General features: G+C 35.4%; 1 protein-coding gene across 1 annotated transcript in view; it reads left to right on the top strand.

Moving 5' to 3' along the window:
- Nucleotides 1-18,296, top strand: part of TRIP11 (thyroid hormone receptor interactor 11) — a 29,188-nt gene extending 10,892 nt beyond the window's left edge. The window contains exons 10-21 of the mRNA XM_048948801.1: nt 235-441; nt 1,403-4,435; nt 5,288-5,428; nt 5,634-5,827; nt 7,050-7,213; nt 7,510-7,613; nt 8,349-8,448; nt 12,913-12,994; nt 13,746-13,860; nt 14,083-14,205; nt 15,279-15,426; nt 16,124-18,296. Of these exons, the coding sequence (XP_048804758.1) occupies nt 235-441; nt 1,403-4,435; nt 5,288-5,428; nt 5,634-5,827; nt 7,050-7,213; nt 7,510-7,613; nt 8,349-8,448; nt 12,913-12,994; nt 13,746-13,860; nt 14,083-14,205; nt 15,279-15,426; nt 16,124-16,332 (4,620 nt within the window). The 3' untranslated portion in view covers nt 16,333-18,296. The remainder of the gene's footprint in view (nt 1-234; nt 442-1,402; nt 4,436-5,287; nt 5,429-5,633; nt 5,828-7,049; nt 7,214-7,509; nt 7,614-8,348; nt 8,449-12,912; nt 12,995-13,745; nt 13,861-14,082; nt 14,206-15,278; nt 15,427-16,123) is intronic.
- Nucleotides 18,297-19,879: the final 1,583 nt, after the last annotated feature.

Below are 19,879 nucleotides of genomic sequence, written 5' to 3'. Positions count from 1 at the left end.
CGAGCATCATGAAAGAAGTAATCATGAAAAAAAAAAGCATATATATGAATGTTAAAGATGAATACTTCATAATAAAGAATTTCTAATTGGGATAATGTTCCTATAGACTCAGAGATGTTAACATAAAAATGTGTGCTCTGCTTTTGTTTTTGAGTAAAAGAAGGCATTTCACAGTGGGACAGTACAAGTTTCGTCAAGAGAGGCTAATACGTAAATTTGTTTGTTTGACTTAAGGAGGAACTTGAGAAGGAACTTCTAAATGCACAGTGTAAAAATGAGAATATTATTTCTGCATATACTGAGGATCAGAATTCAGAATTAAGACAGTTAAAGCAAGATTTGGAAAGGAAAGAACATGAATTAAATGAAAGTATTGCTGAAAGAGAAACATTAATAGCAGAATTGGAAGAACTAGACAAGCAGAATCAAGAAGCTACTCAGGTAACAAACATTCAAATTATTTGTTGAATTTCAAAAATGTATGTTTATATTTGTGTGTGTTTATCTTTTAAGATGATCTTTGTATGTAGATAAGTTATCCCTGGGGCAAATAAACAAATGGGGCTATTGGGGCCAGTGTTTCACCATCTTGATGTGAAATCCTAAAGTGTAAGAAACTTGCTTGTTGCAGACAAAGAAATATGATACATCTGCTGCCCATAATGCATATCACTTTCTAAAGTCCAGATAAACACCACATAATTTTTGTTTGTATGTAGTTCAGAGGTTTTTGTCCTATTAATACTTTAATTCTTTCTTATGACAGTTTAATTAAGATGAATGGTTTTTAAAAGCTTTTCATCTTCCTTCCATTGTTTTTCATTTTGTTGACCAGTTAATCTGCTGTATCACAACTTCTTCATAATATGGATGTTTGTGGAGCCAAGGTCATGTTATATATAAAGAAATTAAAATTATACTTTTACATCACTGTCTTGTTATACTGACCATTAAGACCAGTCATCATTTGAGGGGCTGCATCTTCAGAACTGTGTTTAATTTTAGGCCTCTCTGTACAAGAAACACATCAAGGCCTTGGCGCATGTCCAGAGAAGGGCAGCAAAGCTGCGAAGGGGCCTGGAGCCCAACTCCTAGGAGGAGAAGCTGAGGGAACAGGGATTGTTTAGTCTGGAGTAGAGAAGGCTCAGGGGAGACCTTACTGTTCTCTACAACTCCCTGAAAGGTGGTTGTAGCGAGGTGACAGTCAGCCTCTTCTCCTGTGTAAATAACAATTAGTCATTTAGTGTTGACTACTTGATACTATTTGTTAGCTCAGTTTTTTTAAGTAGAAAACATTTTTGTTTTCAGGCAAATTTTTAATTGTTCAGAGGATGAAAATCAAATACATACTTCTGCTGATTCTCCTTCTTTTCTAACAAATTCTTGTTTATCTTCATTTCAGCATATGATTACGCTGAAAGAGAAGCTGTCAAGACAACACATAGAAACTGATGGCATCACCAAACAGCTGAAATTTGACATAGATGTTGAAAGAAAGAAAGTAGCAAAATTAGAAATGGAGAAGATGGAAACTATTAAGGAGTTAGATACTCAGAAAGAAAAACTAAGTCAATGCTCGTATGCACTTAATGATTTGCATATAAGTAAGCAACAACTTCAAGATAACGTTAGAAACCTTCAGGAGCAGTTGAAGAAGGCCCAGGACTGTAACTTGCATAATAAAAAAGAAATTAGAGAATTGCAACAAAGACTGAAAGAAAGAGAGGAGGAACTTTCTCTGTCCTTGAGCAAATTAGCCACAGATGTCCTTGAGCAGGCATCTAGCCACAGTAGTCAAGATCTGATTCTGAAAGAAAGAGAAGCAGAAATTGTGAAACTACAGAATAAACAACTGGAAAATAAGCAACTAAATGAAGACTTAGAGAAATCTCTGTCTGATCTCAAAACAGAAAATGGAAAGCTAATAGCAGCCTTTGAAGAACTAAAACAGGAGTTAAATGATACAATTTCTGAGAAGAATAAAGTTTGCTTGGAGAAAGACACAGTTGTGGAAGCTTTGAAATTGGAAAAAAGGCATTTAGAAACAGAATTAAGCCAGGCTGAAAAACAACTTTTTGAACAAGCACACAAGTATGAGCAAACTATTGAGGAGCTATCAAATGCCCGTAGTATGGATACCACTGCATTGCAGCTTGAACATGAGCGCCTGGTTAAACTCAATCAGGAGAAAGATTTTAAGATTGCAGAACTCAAAAGGGGCATGGAGCAGATGGAAGTTGACCATCAAGAAACAAAAGAGATGTTAACTACTAGCTTAGGGGGACAAAAGCAGTTGACCGAACTTATAAAAGAAAAGGAGGAATTTATTGAAAGACTTAAAAATCAAGCCTCGCAGGTGAAGCAGGAACTTGAGGAACATAGGGAAGTTTCAAGAAAGCAGGATGTCTTAAAACAGAACTTAGAGGAGAAAGACAAAAGTCTTGCTATAATGAAGGAAGAAAATAATCATTTGAAGGAAGAAATTGAACGTTTTAAGGATCAGCAAAGTCGAGCAACTCCTGTGGTTGAGCCTAAAACTCTAGATATTATTATTGAACTTGAAAGTGAAGTGACACAATTAAAAGTGATAAAGAATAATCTTGAAGAAGAAATAGAAGTTCACAAAAAAACAATAGAAGACCAGAATCAAAAAACAGTACAACTTCAGCAGTCCTTGCAGGAGCAAAGAAAGGAAATAGATGAGTCTAAATTTCAGTGTGAACAAATGAATGTCACACATGAAAGACTTTCTTTAGAGAAAGATGAGGAAATTAAAAATTTGCAGAAAACAATTGAGCAAATTAAAACTCAGTTGCACAAAGAGAGACAGGTTATTCAGACTGATTCCACTGATCTTTTTCAGGAAACAAAAGTTCAGACACTTAATGGAGAAAATGGGAATGAAAAACATGACTTATCTAAAGCTGAAATTGAAAGACTAGTAAAAGGTATCAAGGAAAGGGAGATGGAGATTAAGCTTCTAAATGAAAAGAATGTTTCCCTAAGTCAACAAATCGATCAGTTGTCTAAAGATGAAGTTGGCAAACTTACTCGAATCATTCAAGAGAAAGACTTAGAAATACAAGCTCTCAGTGCTAGAGTTTCCTCAGCTTCCTATCGGCAGGATGTCCTTGGTCTTCAGCAGCAGCTACAAGCTTATGTCATGGAAAGAGAACAAGTACTAGCAGTTCTAAGTGAAAAGACAAGAGAGAACAGTCAGTTAAAAACAGAGTACCATAAGATCATGGATATGGTGGCTGCTAAAGAAGCAGCTTTGGTAAGGTTGCAAGAAGAGAACCAAAAATTATCTAATAGATTTGAAAATAGCAGTCAAGATATGTTTAGAGAAACTATTCAAAATTTATCCCGTATCATTCGAGAAAAAGATATTGAAATAGATGCTCTAAGTCAGAAATGCCAAACCTTATTGACTGTCTTGCAGACATCCAGTACGGGTACTGATAATGGCTCAGGAGGTGTTAACAGTAACCAGTTTGAGGAACTTTTACAAGAACGTGATAAATTAAAACAGCAAGTAAAGAAGATGGAAGAGTGGAAGCAGCAGGTAATAACCACAGTTCAGAACATGCAGCATGAGTCAGCTCATCTCCAAGAAGAGCTACAAAAGCTTCAAGCACAGATTTCAGTTGAAAGTGATAGCAATTCAAAATTGCAGGTAGATTATAATGGCTTGATTCAGAGTTATGAACAAAATGAGAAAAAATTAAGAAGTTTTAGTCAAGAATTAGCACAAGTTCAGCACACCATAGGACAGCTTCATAATACCAAAGATCTTCTCCTGGGTAAACTTGATTTGGTAACACCATCTGTGACAATGGCTTCCATCATTTCACAGCCTTCAGTCGTGCAAAGCAGCACTCCTGAAGTACTCAGTGATGAATCTAAACTCCTTCAGAAGGAATTGGAACAGCTGAAAAAAAAGCTGCAAGAAAAAGATTCAACTATTAGGACTCTTCAGGAAAACAATCAACGATTATCCGATTCTGTGGCTACAGCATCAGAGTTTGAAAGGAGGAGTCAAGAAGAGACTGATTCAGAGATGAAGCAGATAAGAGAAAAACATGATGTCTTACAGAAATCTCTTAGAGAAAAAGACATACTGATTAAATCAAAAAGTGATCAGTTACTTTCTGTGAGTGAAAATCTTAGTAACAAAGAAAATGAAAATGAACTTTTAAAACAAGCTGTGACTAATCTCAAAGAAAGGAATTTAATATTAGAAATGGATATTCGAAAACTGAAAGAAGAAAATGAAAAAATAGTTGTAAGGTGTAGAGAAAAAGAAACAGAATTCCGAGCACTTCAGGAAACTAATATGCAATTTTCAATGATGCTGAAAGAGAAAGAGTTTGAGTCCCACTCAATGAAGGAAAAAGCTCTCGCTTTTGAGAAGCTATTGAAAGAGAAAGAACAGGTATGTACGTTCATGTTTATTATCTTCTGAAATAAGTGGCATGGTAATGTATTTTCATGTACATGTACACATCATGTGTTTGCCTGAAATTGGTGACTCCTCACCGCATCGTATTACAGAGTAAAAAATGAAAAATCAATGGATGAATGGCTTGCAATTTTAACTGTTAATTTTATATCCATAAACCACATTTTTCATTCATTTGGAAAATATTTAATGAAGAGCTGCTCAGTATTTTGGTTTTGCCTGTTCTGCATTAACTACTCTATGTTGTTTTTATTTTATAAAATTTGCAGAGGTGGCAAGGAGAACTATTTTCTCAAAGTTCTTCCTTCAAGTGTCAGTCACTCCAGTGTGGTTGCTTCACAGCATCTCTAGGAGATAAATGACTTCACACATCTTTTTATAGCTGGAGAAGCTGCACTGGAGGAAAAAAAAAAAAAAAGAAAAAAAAAGGTTTCTCCTCACAATTTGACATATGGAAAAGTAGATACTTTTTTCTCAGTGTATTTTCAGAGAAAGGTTGCAGTAGTTTATTAATTACCGTGGAAGTAATTAATGAGTGAGAATCTTTTCTAAAGAAACAAAAAGTTTCTTTAAAGGGTATCTACTCACAGCAGTTAATTAAAACAGCGAGTGCGTAGTGTCCTTTAGGAATAACTTGTATTTTGTCTTTTAGTGATGAGTGGAAAAACTTCAGAATAATGTTTTCCCTGAAAGTGTTCCTATGCTGAAGGGCCATGTGTGTCTTGCCCATTTTCTTGTTATGTTAGTATTGTCTTTACATTTATCAAGGCTAATTTCCTTTAGTATAACTGCTGTGTTTGAAAAGCTTTTTTATGTCTTCCACAGGGCAAAACGGGGGAATTGAATCAACTGCTCAATGAGGTTAAATCGATGCAGGAAAAGGCTGCTACTTTTCAGCAAGAGAGAGACCAAGTTATGGTTGCACTCAAACAGAAGCAAATGGAGAGCAGTGCCCTACAGAATGAGGTATGCTACCACATAACTTACAGTTGCAAGAAAAAAAGAAAAAGAAATTACATCTATAATATTTTCTGCATAATTGTTGTTAGTAATAACTTGTAAAAGCACTCAAAATCATTACACAAGCACTATGCTTTAAAGTACATTTTCTTTGGTTACTTTCCTCTATGAAAGCTGATAATACAAGCAACTTAAGGTGTGTTCTACACAGATACAGCATTTGCATGAGAAAGAGCAGCGCCTAAATCAGGAACTGGAGAGGCTGCGTAACCACCTTATAGAAATGGAGGACTCCTATACACGAGAAGCCTTGGCTGCAGAAGACAGAGAGACCAAGCTAAGAAAAAAAGTTTCAGTTTTGGAAGAAAAACTCGTGTCTTCATCTACTGCAGTGGAGAATGCCAGGTAATCTTTTCATTTATTCAGCAATGCCATTGTCTATGAATATTACGCTTAGCTGGAGGATATTGATGACTTCATTTTTATTGAATTAGCATTCTGAAGTGTGCTAGGTGCTTGAGAAAACAAAAAAAAATATTAATTAGTCTCTGATCCTGAATCAGAGAGGCAGTATGAAATAACCTTGACAACTGTAATGAACTAAATTTTGTCCTTTTTGCTAGCTATAAATATCTCAGATCTTTGATTAGAACTGGAAACAAAGACAATTCCTCAACCCATCAATTTAATTGCATGTGGCAGGGTGAAAGATTCTTAATTGCCTTTAAAATCAAGGTTTCATTCACTTGGAAAGAACACAGTTCAAAACAGGTGTGCTTGTGATACTCATATTGGTTTCAAGATGAGTACACATCTTCATACTTTAGCGTAGAAGGGTGTACAGTGCTGTAAGCATTTATATATTGTTTTAATTATAGTTACAGTTTTCATTCAGAATAATGAAAATCAGAAAATGAAAATTACTCAAGGCTTGTCTTTAATATAGGCATGTTTGTTACTTCAAGCAAAAGATTTCATTTCACTGCAGTTGCCCAGAAGAACAAGAGTATTAATCAAAAAATATATATGTAGCTGCAGTCTTTTCTACTTCCTTAAGTGTCAAAGATAAAGTTTGCTCGTAACATTCTCAGCAAAGAGATTTCTGAGTTGAGCAGAATTTGTTGCGGAAACCAGTCAGAAGTTTGAAGAGTTGAGAGAAGGCTGTGTAAAAACTGGTAGAATATTTTTTAGTTTTTTGCAGGAACATGTCAAATGTCTTTCAAGAAGTACAGCCTATTTTTGTACCTGATATGAGCCTATGTTAGGGGGTGCCTCGGTTATCAGGTTCATAAAATTTCTGCATAATGGGAAATTAAATGGATACTCAGTGGTCAGTATGGAGCTGGCTATACCAAGTTATTTGTGATTGCCTTTAACGCTAAAAGTTGTTAGAAGGGCTTGTTGATTCATTTAGTAATTGAAGCAGGGCAAAACTTCAAACAAAAAGTTCTTGCAAAAATGGTATTAGCAGGCTTATTTAAAATGTGTTGTTAGGAGATTTTTTCTGTTTGTTTTTAAGAGGAATTCAGGGGATGGGGAGGGAATGTCTTCATTTTGTTGTAGTTTAATTTTGTCTGTGATGATTTTTTTTCGTTGTCTTAAATAATTTATTTCATGCTCATTTAAGTCATCAGGCTAATCTGCAGGTTGAATCCTTGCAAGATCAATTAAACCTGGTTTCCAAGCAGAGAGATGAAACAGTGCTACAGCTCGCCATCTCACAGGACCAAGTGAAACAGTATGCATTGTCACTGACCAACCTGCAGATGGTACTAGAGCAATTCCAACAGGGTAAGTTTTGTCGAGAAATATCAGTCACAGCAAGCATTCTTCAAATGAGATAACCACCATATTTTGGTGCTTTTGAAATACACGGTTACTTGATTTTCATTTTGATAGCTTGAATTTTAAAATCTTTCATCTTTTAAGAGATGTGGAAACTGGTGGCCATTTTACGACTTAAGAAATTAGAATTCTACCTCACGAATGCCAGATGTGATAATGCTGAGATTTTGCAATTGTGTATCTCAAAAAAGAGAATTATGTATATGAATACTTTTTTTCTTTTTGTGTTTTTAACTCATTAGAAGAGAAAGCCATGTATTCAGCAGAGCTGGAAAAACACCAAAAAGAGACTGCAGAATGGAAAAAAAAAGCCCAGAACTTAGAAGAAAAAGTTGCTTCACTACAGGTAGACTGAATAATGAAGTTGAACCCAATGAAGTTCCATGCTAATTACTGATAGATTTTTTTTTTTTTCCTTTAACTGCTGTGTGAAGTGTTAATTGTCTGTTACTGTATAAGAGTAGCCTGTGTAAGTACAGATTGAGAGAGCTGGGGCTCTTCAGTCTGGAGGAGAGAAGGCTGCGGGGTGACCTGATAGCAGCCTTTCAGCATCTAAAGGGGAGCTACAGGAAAGAAGTGGGCGGACTCTTTAGCAGGGTTGGTGGTGATAGAACAAGGGGAAGTGGTTTCAAACTCAAAGAGGGTAGATTCAGGTTAGATATAAGGAAAAAAAATTTTACAGTATGGGTGGTGAGGCACTGGAACAGATTGCCCAGTGGTGTGGTTGATGCATCATCCTTGGAAACTGTCACGGTGAGGCTGGGTTGGGCTCTGGGCAGCCTGATCTAGCTATGGTGTCCCTGGTCATTGCAGGGGACTTGGACTAGATAGCCTTCAGAGTCCCTTCCATCTCTAAGGATTCTATGATTCTAGATCAAGTTAGATAATTCTTCTTTCTTCTTCAGATCAGGGATGGGGCCAGGCTGGGACTGAAAGGCCAGCAACATAGCATGCTGGGAATGTTTCCAACCAAGTTATTATAAAGTACAGATTTTTGCTATGTTTGATCTGTGTTTCATTAGCATAATTGTAAGTGAACTCTTGTGCTCCCCTTTTTGTCCTTTTCCTACCTTCTCTTCAGGAAAATTTAGAAGAGGCGAATGCTGCGCTGGATGCAGCATCAAGGCTTACTGAGCAACTTGATGTTAAAGAGGAGCAGATTGAAGAGCTTAAAAGAGAAGGTAAGATATTTTTCACCAATTAAATATTTCTAAATTACTAAACATTTTTAAAATTACGTGCACCTTCTGTTAGCTGTCTTTCTGTAAGAAATGCCTTCAAGTTATTCTTTTTTTTTCCTTCTTTAGATACCAAAGCCCTCGAATCAGCTTTAGTTCTCTCTCTTAAAAAGTTTGTGAAATACCAGATGCTGTCACATTTTTTTCAAATTAACTACCATATTTCACAGACAAAGTTGCTGTGAGGTGAAGGATATGCTATTGGTAAGAGATGTAGAGGGAACTGCTCTTGCAGGAATAAGGCTAGAGAAATTATGCCAAAGGCCTTATGCATGTCTTTAGTTTGAATTTTTTTATCTCCTTTCAGATGAGCTTCTGGATTGCTCTTGTTTAGAAATATGCTTTTCATACTGTTCTCTGATTAAATACTTTGACATTTTACAACCTTTGTTACTTTGGATTTGAAGACAAAAATTGGCTAAATGGTAAGAAGAGTTTGCCTGGAGAAACGATTTTGAAAAGGAAGAGTATTTACAGTGAGTGTGGTCAAAAGAATAGTTTGCTCAGAGAGGTGTGTCCATCCATGGAGATACTCAGAACCTGTCTGTGCACAGTTCAGGACACCCTGCTCTAGCTGAGCCTTCTTGAACTGAGGGGGTTGGACTGGGTAACCTAAGGTTACCTAAGTCCCTTCCAACATAAATGATTCTGTGTCTGTGAATGGCATGGAAATGGGTATTTTCTCTCCTCGCTGGAATGTAAAATCTGTGGTAGGTACATAGCCTTCTCTTTGTAAGCACTTCTAGCATTAAAGCTGTATAGGAAAGCCTAAACAGGCAGAATACAGTGTAGGAAAAACTAGTACCATTTTTATGAATTTCTGCTTTATGGTCTCAAACTTTAATCAAATAGAAAAAACTAAGTGGTTTCTGTATAATGTATTTGAATGCCAGACATCAGTAAGATTTTACAAGCTCAGACTCGATTAGAGATGATGCAATAACTATATGAATAACATAAGATCACTGTGGTGTTTTTTCTTCATTAATATCAGCTTTCATGAGAAAGGAGTTGTATCATTAAGTAAAGCAGAACTTAGAACTAATAGTAATTTTGTTGGATTTCTGTCCTTAAATCTCAGCCCTGGCACGTAATTTTTTCTTCAGTGTTTCCTTGAGCCACAAGGGGAAATGGTCTGTCTAGCTGTGTGACAGTTCTCACATGAGTGTTTAACAGTACCAACTATTGAGGGAGTATTAACATCTTTTTCTTCAATCACTGTTATTTGTGTTATTTGTCTTTTTCTCTTCTGTTTTCCAGCTGAGTTCTGCTTTTTCTTTCCTTCTTTTTCTGTGGGTTACCATATTTTGCTGTTACTGCCACATCCTTTGTTGCAGTCTGACTTTCAGGTGTATATGTGCGATAAATATGCAGCAAGAGGAGCTCTCCAAGGGGGCTCTCAAAGGAGAGTTTGAAGGGCAGAGACTTGCTCACATTCTGTGGTCTCAGACCTTCTGATTTTTTTTTCCCCCCCCCTCAATATCTGTGGGAAATCTGGGGGTGAAGTCTTTTAGTTAAGGGTTGCTATAGGAAGGTGCTTGCAAAATCACCTCTGCTGAATGCAGTGGTAACTCCTTTAGCTCTGACCATATTGAACTAATTTTTGCTATTCATTCTTAAATTGTGATTTGTTTTCCTCTTGGAATATAAAATATTTTCTTAACGTAGACTTGTTTGTGATCTTACAATTAGTGTGAATAGCCATTAAAAAGCCCTTGCATTTTCAGAAGGAACTCAAAAAAGCTGCAGCTTTTTCATAACTACACATTATTTAAATGTATTTTATCCATAAGTGCAGTTTGACGTCCCAGTGGGCACCATAGTATTGTTTTGAGTTCACATATGAACTTTACAAACTGAATCAAGTTTCACTCTGCATCAATCTACTATTAATTCAGTAGATTTTGTTTTTAATCGGCTGTTCTTTATCATCTCTCTCTTACAAGAGTCATCACAGTGGAAATGTTCAAAGACTCTGGATTGAAAATAACTTTAACATAGGCAAATTTGGCGCTATTATTTGGAGAGCTCTTATGCTACTGGTTAATTTGATAGCTAAGCTTCCTGAAAGCGTAAGGGATAATGTGTTAATGGGTTTGAACTGTGAGAGAAAACTGGGTCTCAGTGTTTTATCAAACCGGTCGTAGTGGCAAGCAATTTACTTGTTAAAAATTGAAAGAAATTGTTTTATAAGAAGCACTTCAATATTGTTGTAGAATAAATCATTATTTTTACTGAAAAAGAGACCATTCCATTTTTTCTGTTTATACAAGAAAACATATAATGTCTTATTGAAAACTAGCCAAATACATTCCCAGACATGGTTTTGTTGGCCAAATCCTTTGATGGATTTCTTTATGGATTTTTTTTGGCAGGAGAAGTGATTTTAATGGAAAAGTATAAGATGTACCAGATGCAGTTTTTGGGATTGCCATAAATGGTTAACAAATTATTAGAGACTGCTGTAAATGTCTGGTTTACAGCAGTCCATGCTGAATTTTGGCTCAGGTCTTCTTTATTATTCAGTCTTTTCATGCACACGGAGTGCATGCTTAAGTCCTTTTCAACTCTAAGGTTCCATTTTAGAAGGAAATATTCCATTTAGAAACATGTCCAAGGGTAGAGCTGTAATCACCGTGAATGAATGTAGCCATGTAGCTGTCCTTAAAAGTTGATTCTCTGATATAAAAATTTTCTCAGGAAAAAATAGAAAACAGAAGTAACATTTCACTTCAAAAACTGTTAATTGGTTTGTTTTAAAAAAGTAAAAAGGAAGCTTGCTGGTATCTCGCCAAGTAGAGCAAAACATCTTTCAACATCGTGGAACAAACTTAAACCCTATTTTCAGATGTTGTTTCTCTTTTTTTAATCAAAATTGGTAGTTTAACATTTTAAAATTCTCTTTTATTCTGTGGAAACCTAAATAACCACTCAGCTTCCATGGTTCACCTGCAGTTTCATTCAAATTTGGGGGTCCTGTTTAACCACGCTTGCAAAGAAGCATAATTTTAAGTAATGTTCCCAGCATGACACTAATTAGTTTGTTCTACTCTTTACCTTCCAAAAGTCATATTGGGGAAGTGTTTATGAAAAGTTGTGGAGTATTTGAACGGGGCACATGTCACAGCCTAGCTCTCTATGTAGATGCACCAGAACTCTCACTGGTTCTCAGGGAGGCACTGCTGTTAAATAGAGAACCATGTAGTGACATGCATTTATTAAAGACTGAAAGTCACATGGAAACCAGAATGGAAAATTTTTATGCATCTCAAATGATTCAGAAATTATAAAACTTCCTACAAGTCACTTTTTCTTCTTCCCTCATTTCCATCTTCTCACAAGAAAAATGTGATTATTTCAAAGAATTTCAAGGTACCCAGTCATTCCTACAAATATTTACAAAAAAAAAATAAAAATTAATTAACATGAGCTCAAGAAATATTAAAATAAGAGGAAGTTTATGTTGGTTGGGAGTTTTTCCGTAGGGTTTGAAAACATCTGAAGAATTCAGCCTTACAGAGAGAGGGGAGAAAAAACTCTTCTGTAACTTCAGGGTAGCAATTGTCTTTATATTGAGGATCTATATTATGTTGTTTGGCTTGTGTGTGCTATTAAGACTTGTGCTTTTATTAGGAAAAAAGTAAATTTAAACATAGCATCTGGCAGAACCAAGGTTTGGTGACAAATTCTGTTTTTGCTGTTCTTAAACTTACCTTCAGTTAATTCTTTGTATCTTGTAGCTGTTTGTTTTCTTCTCAGAAAACAGTTTGTTAGTGTTTGTAATTTGATGCAAGTGTCATGTATTTGGGGATATGAGTTTTTTTGTCACTGTGTCCTTGTATCCTTAATCAGAAGGCTGTAAAGTATTTTAGCTGGTAAAACCTTCTGGAAATTCTTTTTCTTTATGGTGGTGAGCTTTAATTTGTGAAAGATCAGAGTAAGCCAGAGCTCCTGGATGGGGTAATCAGGTGTATTCTGAATTTAAGTTAACAAATAATTTGCTGAAAGTTTAGAATTGTAGCAAAATCTATGCTATGTAATTAATGGACGAGAGTGAATATTATTTAAATATATTGAGCTCCAAAGACCTGATGAGAACATGATAAAGAGCTTCTTTCCAGTTCTATACAATCCATATGGAACTGAGCAGTTCATCAGATCTTCAGCAGTTCTCTGACATCCTGTGTTTCTGTACTTTAGCTTTAAGTATTGTTCTGAAAATTCTAGCTTATGAATTCAAGTAATAATCACTAAGTTGACACTTTTTATAAGAAATTGTGCTGATACTGTTCTAAATAAATATATATATATATATTAGCTTATCTTTATTTTAAAAGACGTGTATTACTAATAACACTTTGAAAAAAAGTCTGGGATTTTTATTTGCTTTGATATAACGTTTTATAGGTGAGATCAGAAGAGAAATGTTAGAAGATGTACAAAATAAACTGATGAATCTCATCAACAGCACAGAAGGAAAAGTGGACAAGTAAGTCATTATATTGGTGTACATCTTTGTTCTTTATTCTTCTTAGCAATGAACAGGTGTGTTACTAAGAGTTGCAAGAGTAGTGCAGAACTGAGCTTCTCTACGTAATCTTGAAATTATACTTTGATTATTTTGACATTTCTCAATTAGTGATTGTAAATGTTAGAATTGATTAAAACCGATGTGTATCAAAATTTGGATTATATGTTTAAGTAGTATTACACTTCATTAGTGTGAGTTATGAAAATGGGGGAAAAAAGTTCTTAGTGATCAATTTTTATAATACATCTTAGGTTTGAATGGCATCAGCTGGCTGCTGTTCAGATGCTGTTCAGACTCTTTCTGAGTCATCATCATAATCTCTCTCTGTGTTAGAACTGAAACCAGGATAGGCAAATGGGTTCCCCTGCTCATTCCTTAGGTTTCGGACAGTTTAAAGGTTCTCTTGGGTCAAGATCTGGGAATAATATTTTCCTGCATTGTGTCACTTGCATCAAAAGTTGGTAACGTACAATTCAGTTTCATGTTACTGCATACAATACTTACAATACTGTCCAAATCACAGCTCATTGTTTAAGAAGTGTTTTAACTTAGAGGGGAAGGAAATTCATGGCATTCCCTTTTAGTTCCTTTATTGGATTGTTTATTTGGGTTATTGTTGGTTAGGCAAAAGTATAAGGAATAAATGTGTTGGAATTTCCCTGTCACCTGTTATCTAGGAGCAGACAGTGTAACAGTCTTTGTTCTGCAGGCTCCTGATGAGGAATCTCTTCATTGGACATTTTCATACTCCAAAAAATAAACGTAATGAAGTGTTAAGGTTAATGGGAAGTATCTTGGGTATGAAAAAGGAGGAACTTGATCAGGTAATTCTATGATTCTAATTCATTTGCAGTATCTGAAATAGAATGACTTGATGCTAAAATAAATGTGATTGTCCTGGCAGTTATAGTTGGTAGAAATTAAAGTTACCTGTTTGTGGATTTTGTGGAATTCCCACATGGCTTACAGTGATACAGTGAGCACAGTGGTGCAGGTTTTCATCTGCTGCTTTATTTTGCTTCCTAACTTTTTTTTAAACCTTATAGTTACTCTCTGAAGACCAAAGAGGAGTTACAAGATGGGTGACGGGCTGGCTTGGTGGAGGAACAGGATCAAAGAGTGTCCCGAGCACACCTTTACGACCAACTCACCAGACTGGTTTTAATAGTGTAAGAATTAATCATGTATTTTGAGTGGAAGAACTGGAACAGTTGCATATTAGTGTTTATGTTTGGTTCATAAGTATATTGAGCTCAATTTTTCAATTCTACTTTATCTTACATTATTTATATGTTCTGTGCAGCTGCTCTGGCATATTTTGTGTTGGGGATGTGCTCACAGGAATTGTTCCCTTCTGACTAAATAAATGTATAGGTATTGAAGACAATTGCATAATTGTAAGTGTTGGGCTAATACAAAACTACTTACTGTTCCACTGGCTGCTGAAACCACTGACTTCTTCCAGTATGGACTTGATACTACAAACTGACAGCATCAGAGGTTAAATACATGTGGGAGTCTGAATGTCTGCAATTCAAAAAAAAAAAAGATCATAATACCATATTTTCATGACAGTGATTCCCATCTGTCCTTTAAATTTTACTTGTAAGTCTTAGCTGCTTCAGTTAGTGTCTCTTATGTACAGCATATAAAGTTGATAGTTTAAGCTTCCAAATACTGTGAAGCAACAGTTTTCATGATATGGTTCATGGGAGCAGTTATTCTGTGGAACTTTCCATTTTGCAGACCATTTAATAATGCATTCAAGATTAAGCATTCGAGATTGAGCAGATTGGATTAACTTCTTTTTTTGTTGTTATTCATTGAGTTTGACAGTTTCGTTCAGAAATAACTCCTTTACATTATCTTGAAGCATAGGGATTTTTACTTATTTATTTTGCCCACTGAAATAATGCAGGCAGCAAGTACTTGAGATGTCTGTAGCAGCATAGGTTTTTTGAAACTATTTGCTAAAATCAATAATAGGACCATGGTGGAAGTGCATGTGTTATCTTTAAAATTCATCAGTTTTACATAAATTTTGCTCACTGAGACAACAAATATTTTGTTTTGAAAATAAATTACATTGTTACTCATTAAGTAGAACTTTTAAGTGCCAGTACAGAGTACTTCAGAGCTTGCTGACAGCTGCTTTTTAAAAATATATATATTTATTTATTTTTAATTTACTGATGCTCCTTTGAAAAGCATGTAAGATTTCATAACAAGTAGCTTTTTGTAGTCTTTTTCAGAACTGTTTGTGAAATTCCTTGAAACAGAGTCTTGCCCAAGCCTTCCTCCACCTAAGCTTTCTGTTCACGATATGAAACCTTTAGGAGCAGCAGGAACTGGTAAAACTAGCAGTACTCCAAGCAGCAGTCAAATACCAGGTAACAATTAAAGAAAATTTGAAATTATGCTGAGAACAAATTTATTCACTACAAATAATTTATTTTTTTTTTAATAACTCGACCAGTGTGCTAACATTGAGGACTCGAGACTCAGTTGTGACTCACTGTCCGTGATCTTTATTTACATGAGTTCTCTTGAAGCTGACCTTGGGGCAGCTGCCCCAATACAGCTAGGGTAGGAAGCCTTACCTGAGTGCTGTGTGATAGTGCATGTGTATGGACCCTTATGTCTTTGCATAGTGCTGGAGTCAGTGTGACAGATACTTTGTGTTTGATTGCACAGGTGAAGTGAACCTTCGCATAGGGTGTTTGTGTTCCATGTCACAAAAATGTATGGATTTTATTGCATATCATGAGTTTCTACTGAATTCCATGCTAACAAGCACAATATGGTTGGGCATGTTCTGGAAGTGCCATGATTTTTAACTGGTGACTTTTAGTGTAGACACAGGAATTGTTGAACAAAAGAAGCATTGGGGCAGGTAACATTCAAGATGAGAGAAGATAGAAATAAGTCTATGAGAGTATCTGCAGTCCATGGCAAGCAGATGAAATTTTCATATTGGGAAAGTAATATGCAGTTGTAAAATTTGTTTTAGGGCAAATGCTCAAAAATTGGATAGACTTACAAAAACTTTCCAACACAGTGGAGATTTTTGTTTGTTTTACGTTTCAGATTCTGGAGTCTCAGGAATCAGCAGAAGACCAGATGCAAATCCATTTCTGGCACCTCGATCTGCAGCAGTGCCTCTCATAACACCTGCTTCTACTTCTGGGCATCTACTTATGAAACCTATTTCAGATGCTTTGCCTACTTTTACACCACTGCCAGTGTCCCCTGATGCCAGTGCTGGTGCTGTACTAAAAGACCTCCTAAAACAATAGATGACCTTGAACCAATATGGTGTTGATAGCACTTTAAGGAAAATGAGAACACTATGCTATATATAATTTACCACAGTGAGGCCTTCTGTATAAAGTTGTATACTTGTTTGTAATTGTATCTTGTTTTTGTTTTAATTACAAACTAATGTAAATTTGAATGATTGCATGCAGAGTTGCCTTCTTTGTAGCAAGTATTCATTTGGGACATAGGTTAGATTTTGTTGCTAGATTGTCACAAGACAGTTTGAAGGACTTCTAAACGCTATTTTTACTCGAGTCCTTTCAGTTATGCATATACAGCATTAATTCTTTGGTGTCGAGGTCCTTTTTTCCATGAAAGTGATCTGCTGTTGGCAGCAGAACTTTAAGAACCAAAATTTAAAAATAAATTAATAGAAACACTTAGCCAAAACTGAACTTATGTGAGGTGTTGAATTAATGATATGAACTCCGAAGAGTAAAAAATTGAGTAAACGGGAGAGTGATTATTGAGTAGCTGTACTTTTCCCAAAGGGAATTCATTATGCTTAGTTGTATTAAGACGTGTATCTCTTTATTTACAGGAGTATTCATTTTGGGGGGCAGTTTGAGGCATATCAATCTCTTTTGCACGTGGATTTGATTCTTTTTCCCCCACCTAACAATTGCTTTCAGCAGTCAAGCCCATCAGCACCAAGGAGTTAACTGTGGGAGTGCTCCATTTCTTAGAGGTGCGCATGTGATGAAGAGTGGATAACTGAGCAAACGATAAGTTCATGTATGTAAAGATGCTGTATTGTAATGGTCTAAGATGTATATTTGACAAACTTTTTATCTTGCTGTATTTTGTAGATTCCAATATAGGCTTAAAGCTTTAATATATGTACAGAATTCAAAGGGAAGAACATGCTTACTTATCCCAAATGTGTAAATAGGTCTTTGTAAGACCGAGGCCAAAGTCAATTTTTCTGTAAATTTTGCTGCGATGATTTGTACACATTGTTGGCAAGTAAGGAATGATGTTGCACACTAAAGGGAAAAATTCATCTTGTAACAACAGTTAATCACGATAAGACATCTTCATTATAAAGTGTGTAATTTCTAAACCTTTTTCTATATGCCATTGTTTAGTCAGTGTTGAAAGATAACTGTTGTGCAGGTTCTATATTAGAACTGTCAAACTTTGCTTCTCATTTTCATTAAGATCCTGGATAAAATTGTAAGAGTTATATTTAAATAAAATTAATCAAAGAAACTTGTACAGAATCAACCAAAATAATGCAAGAAATCTTTGTGTTTATTTATGTAGAGGTCAAGTACTGAATTTCTTTTGTTGCATTGAAATCTAGCAAAGTTTATTTAATTACTGTACTCACCCTGAGAACTCGAGTCCCTTTTCTCCAGTGACCATATTGGATTTTTATTTTACATTTTTTACTCCCTTAATAGACAAGGTCTAATGGCAGTCTGACTTCTGACAGAGTGGCAGCCATAGATAGTGTACCAAAGTAAATTATGCATTACGTAATAAATGAAATGAGAATGTAAAATTACCTCTTCTGGAAACATTTCAGTTTGGTACCTCACATGTACATCTTTATTTAAACTACTGGACTGGAATAGGTAATATTTTTTCTGTAGCAAATATAAAGAAAAGTGATATTGGATGTCTTCTATGCAGTCTTCCTTGCTCTTGTAATCATGTTCATTTGAAGATGCTCAATTGCTTCAGAATAAAATTGCCTTCGGGTGAATCAAAGCACAAATAAATGTTTTAAAAAATCATGTATGTTACATATTACAAATGGAATACACTAACTAAGCAGATCTTAACTTCAGTGTAATTTTTTTTTCTTCAATTATAACGAACTTAATACACGTGTGTTTCTCTTCCAGGAGGCTTTATAAATGCCAATAAATAAAGCATGGTGAGACCATTTGTTTCAGGATGCTGTAAATCAGCTTCATTTATACAGTAAGATAAAAGAGTTTGAGGAGGGAAATATAAAACCAAGCAAAAGTATTGAAGAACTTCAGAGTTCTTCATTAAGGTCCTTTGGAGAGAAGAAAATCTCCAGAGGGGGGATGTAAGAGGCTTTGGTTCTTAAATATTAGGAGGTCTGTTGAACTGTAGTGAAAATCTTCCATGGCTTCGAGGTTTCTAGGGCTTGTTCTAAAATTACATTAGTGTGTTTTGTTCTTTATTGGAGATAAGTTGTGTTCTGTGTGCCAGCCAGTGCTTTCCCACTGAAAAGTGTAGAACAAATACACTGCCTTGATTCTGTTTCTTAAACGATCTCACCCATGGCTATAAGTAACTTTCAGTATTTGTTTTTATTGAAAGATTTATGAAAATATTTTTTTTCCTCTGATTTTTTTTCTTCTGAGTTTGCTTTGTGCTTGACAACCGTTTTGTATATATTCACTTCACCAGTTTCCTGCATTTAAGTATGTGACTCATGTAGTCTATCCTGTTAATTGTGTGGGTCTTTCACACAGGGGGTGGGGGAGAAGTCCCTTTAGAATTTGAGCAGTTGCAGCAGTTGAAAATTTTCCTTAACTCAGTTGCTTTCATTTGTTTTTGCAGAGAGGAAGGAGAGTGGTCCTTCTACATTTGGTCTAACAGGCTGTTGCTAGTCTTCAGTGGTAAAGAAGTAGAACTGTAGTAGGGAATGCATATAGCAAACTTGGTATAAGGGAAAAAATAAGGGTTCTTCTCTAGTTTCTTTATCATGAATGCAGGTCATCCTGTGTCATGCATTCCATGCAAAGAAAAGGATGTAGCTGATTGGTATTTGTAATTATTACTATAGAATAATGCATTTTGCTTGTTTTAAGTTAAGCTTTCTTGCATTAAACCAGTTAGTCACAGTCATATGTTTTTGACATTATGTGATAAATATAGAAAGAATATATTTTGTTCTTTTATCAAGCATGAGTTCCCAGCCTGTGTTTTCTTATTCCTTCTTATTCATATTCTTGACACATTTTGCACTAATAGTTACTTATAAGACAGGCTACTTGGAAAATGTGGATATGATTGAGTGACAAAGCTGAAGAGACTGAACAGAAGGTACTTGCCTTGTAAGTATTTCACACTATCACGTGCCTCATGAAAGCTTCATAATGTTAAGCTTTGATGTCCTGTTTCTGACAGTTTTGATGACTTGATTGTAAAAGCTCAAGAATAATTTTTCAATTAGCTTAATCTGACATAATTGTAAATTGAATTGTAATCTGGGAACAGTTGTAACTGGAATAAAATTAAATTCTTAATTTGCCATCTACTTGAAAAAAAAACAGCCCTTAGCTTAAAATGGAGAAACATTGCTAGTATACTGCAGAAGTAACAAGGATAACAGCTTTGTGCATTCTTTCAGAGATCTTTGGGATAGCTATACATTAAAACTGAAGTGGCCATTGTGTCAGTGTATCTGCATCAATGTTTAAAAAGATAAATATATGTGCCATACATATGGCAGTGCTAGCAGTAAAGCTTAAGGAATTAAAAATATTCTTTGTTTTATTTCTGCTCTGTTTCTCCCGCCCAGTAAAATTTATAGTTGGT

The sequence above is a fragment of the Lagopus muta genome, chromosome 6 (genome assembly GCF_023343835.1).
Source record: "Lagopus muta isolate bLagMut1 chromosome 6, bLagMut1 primary, whole genome shotgun sequence".
NCBI classification, from domain to species: domain Eukaryota; kingdom Metazoa; phylum Chordata; class Aves; order Galliformes; family Phasianidae; genus Lagopus; species Lagopus muta.
This window is presented reverse-complemented; position numbering and strand designations above follow the sequence as displayed.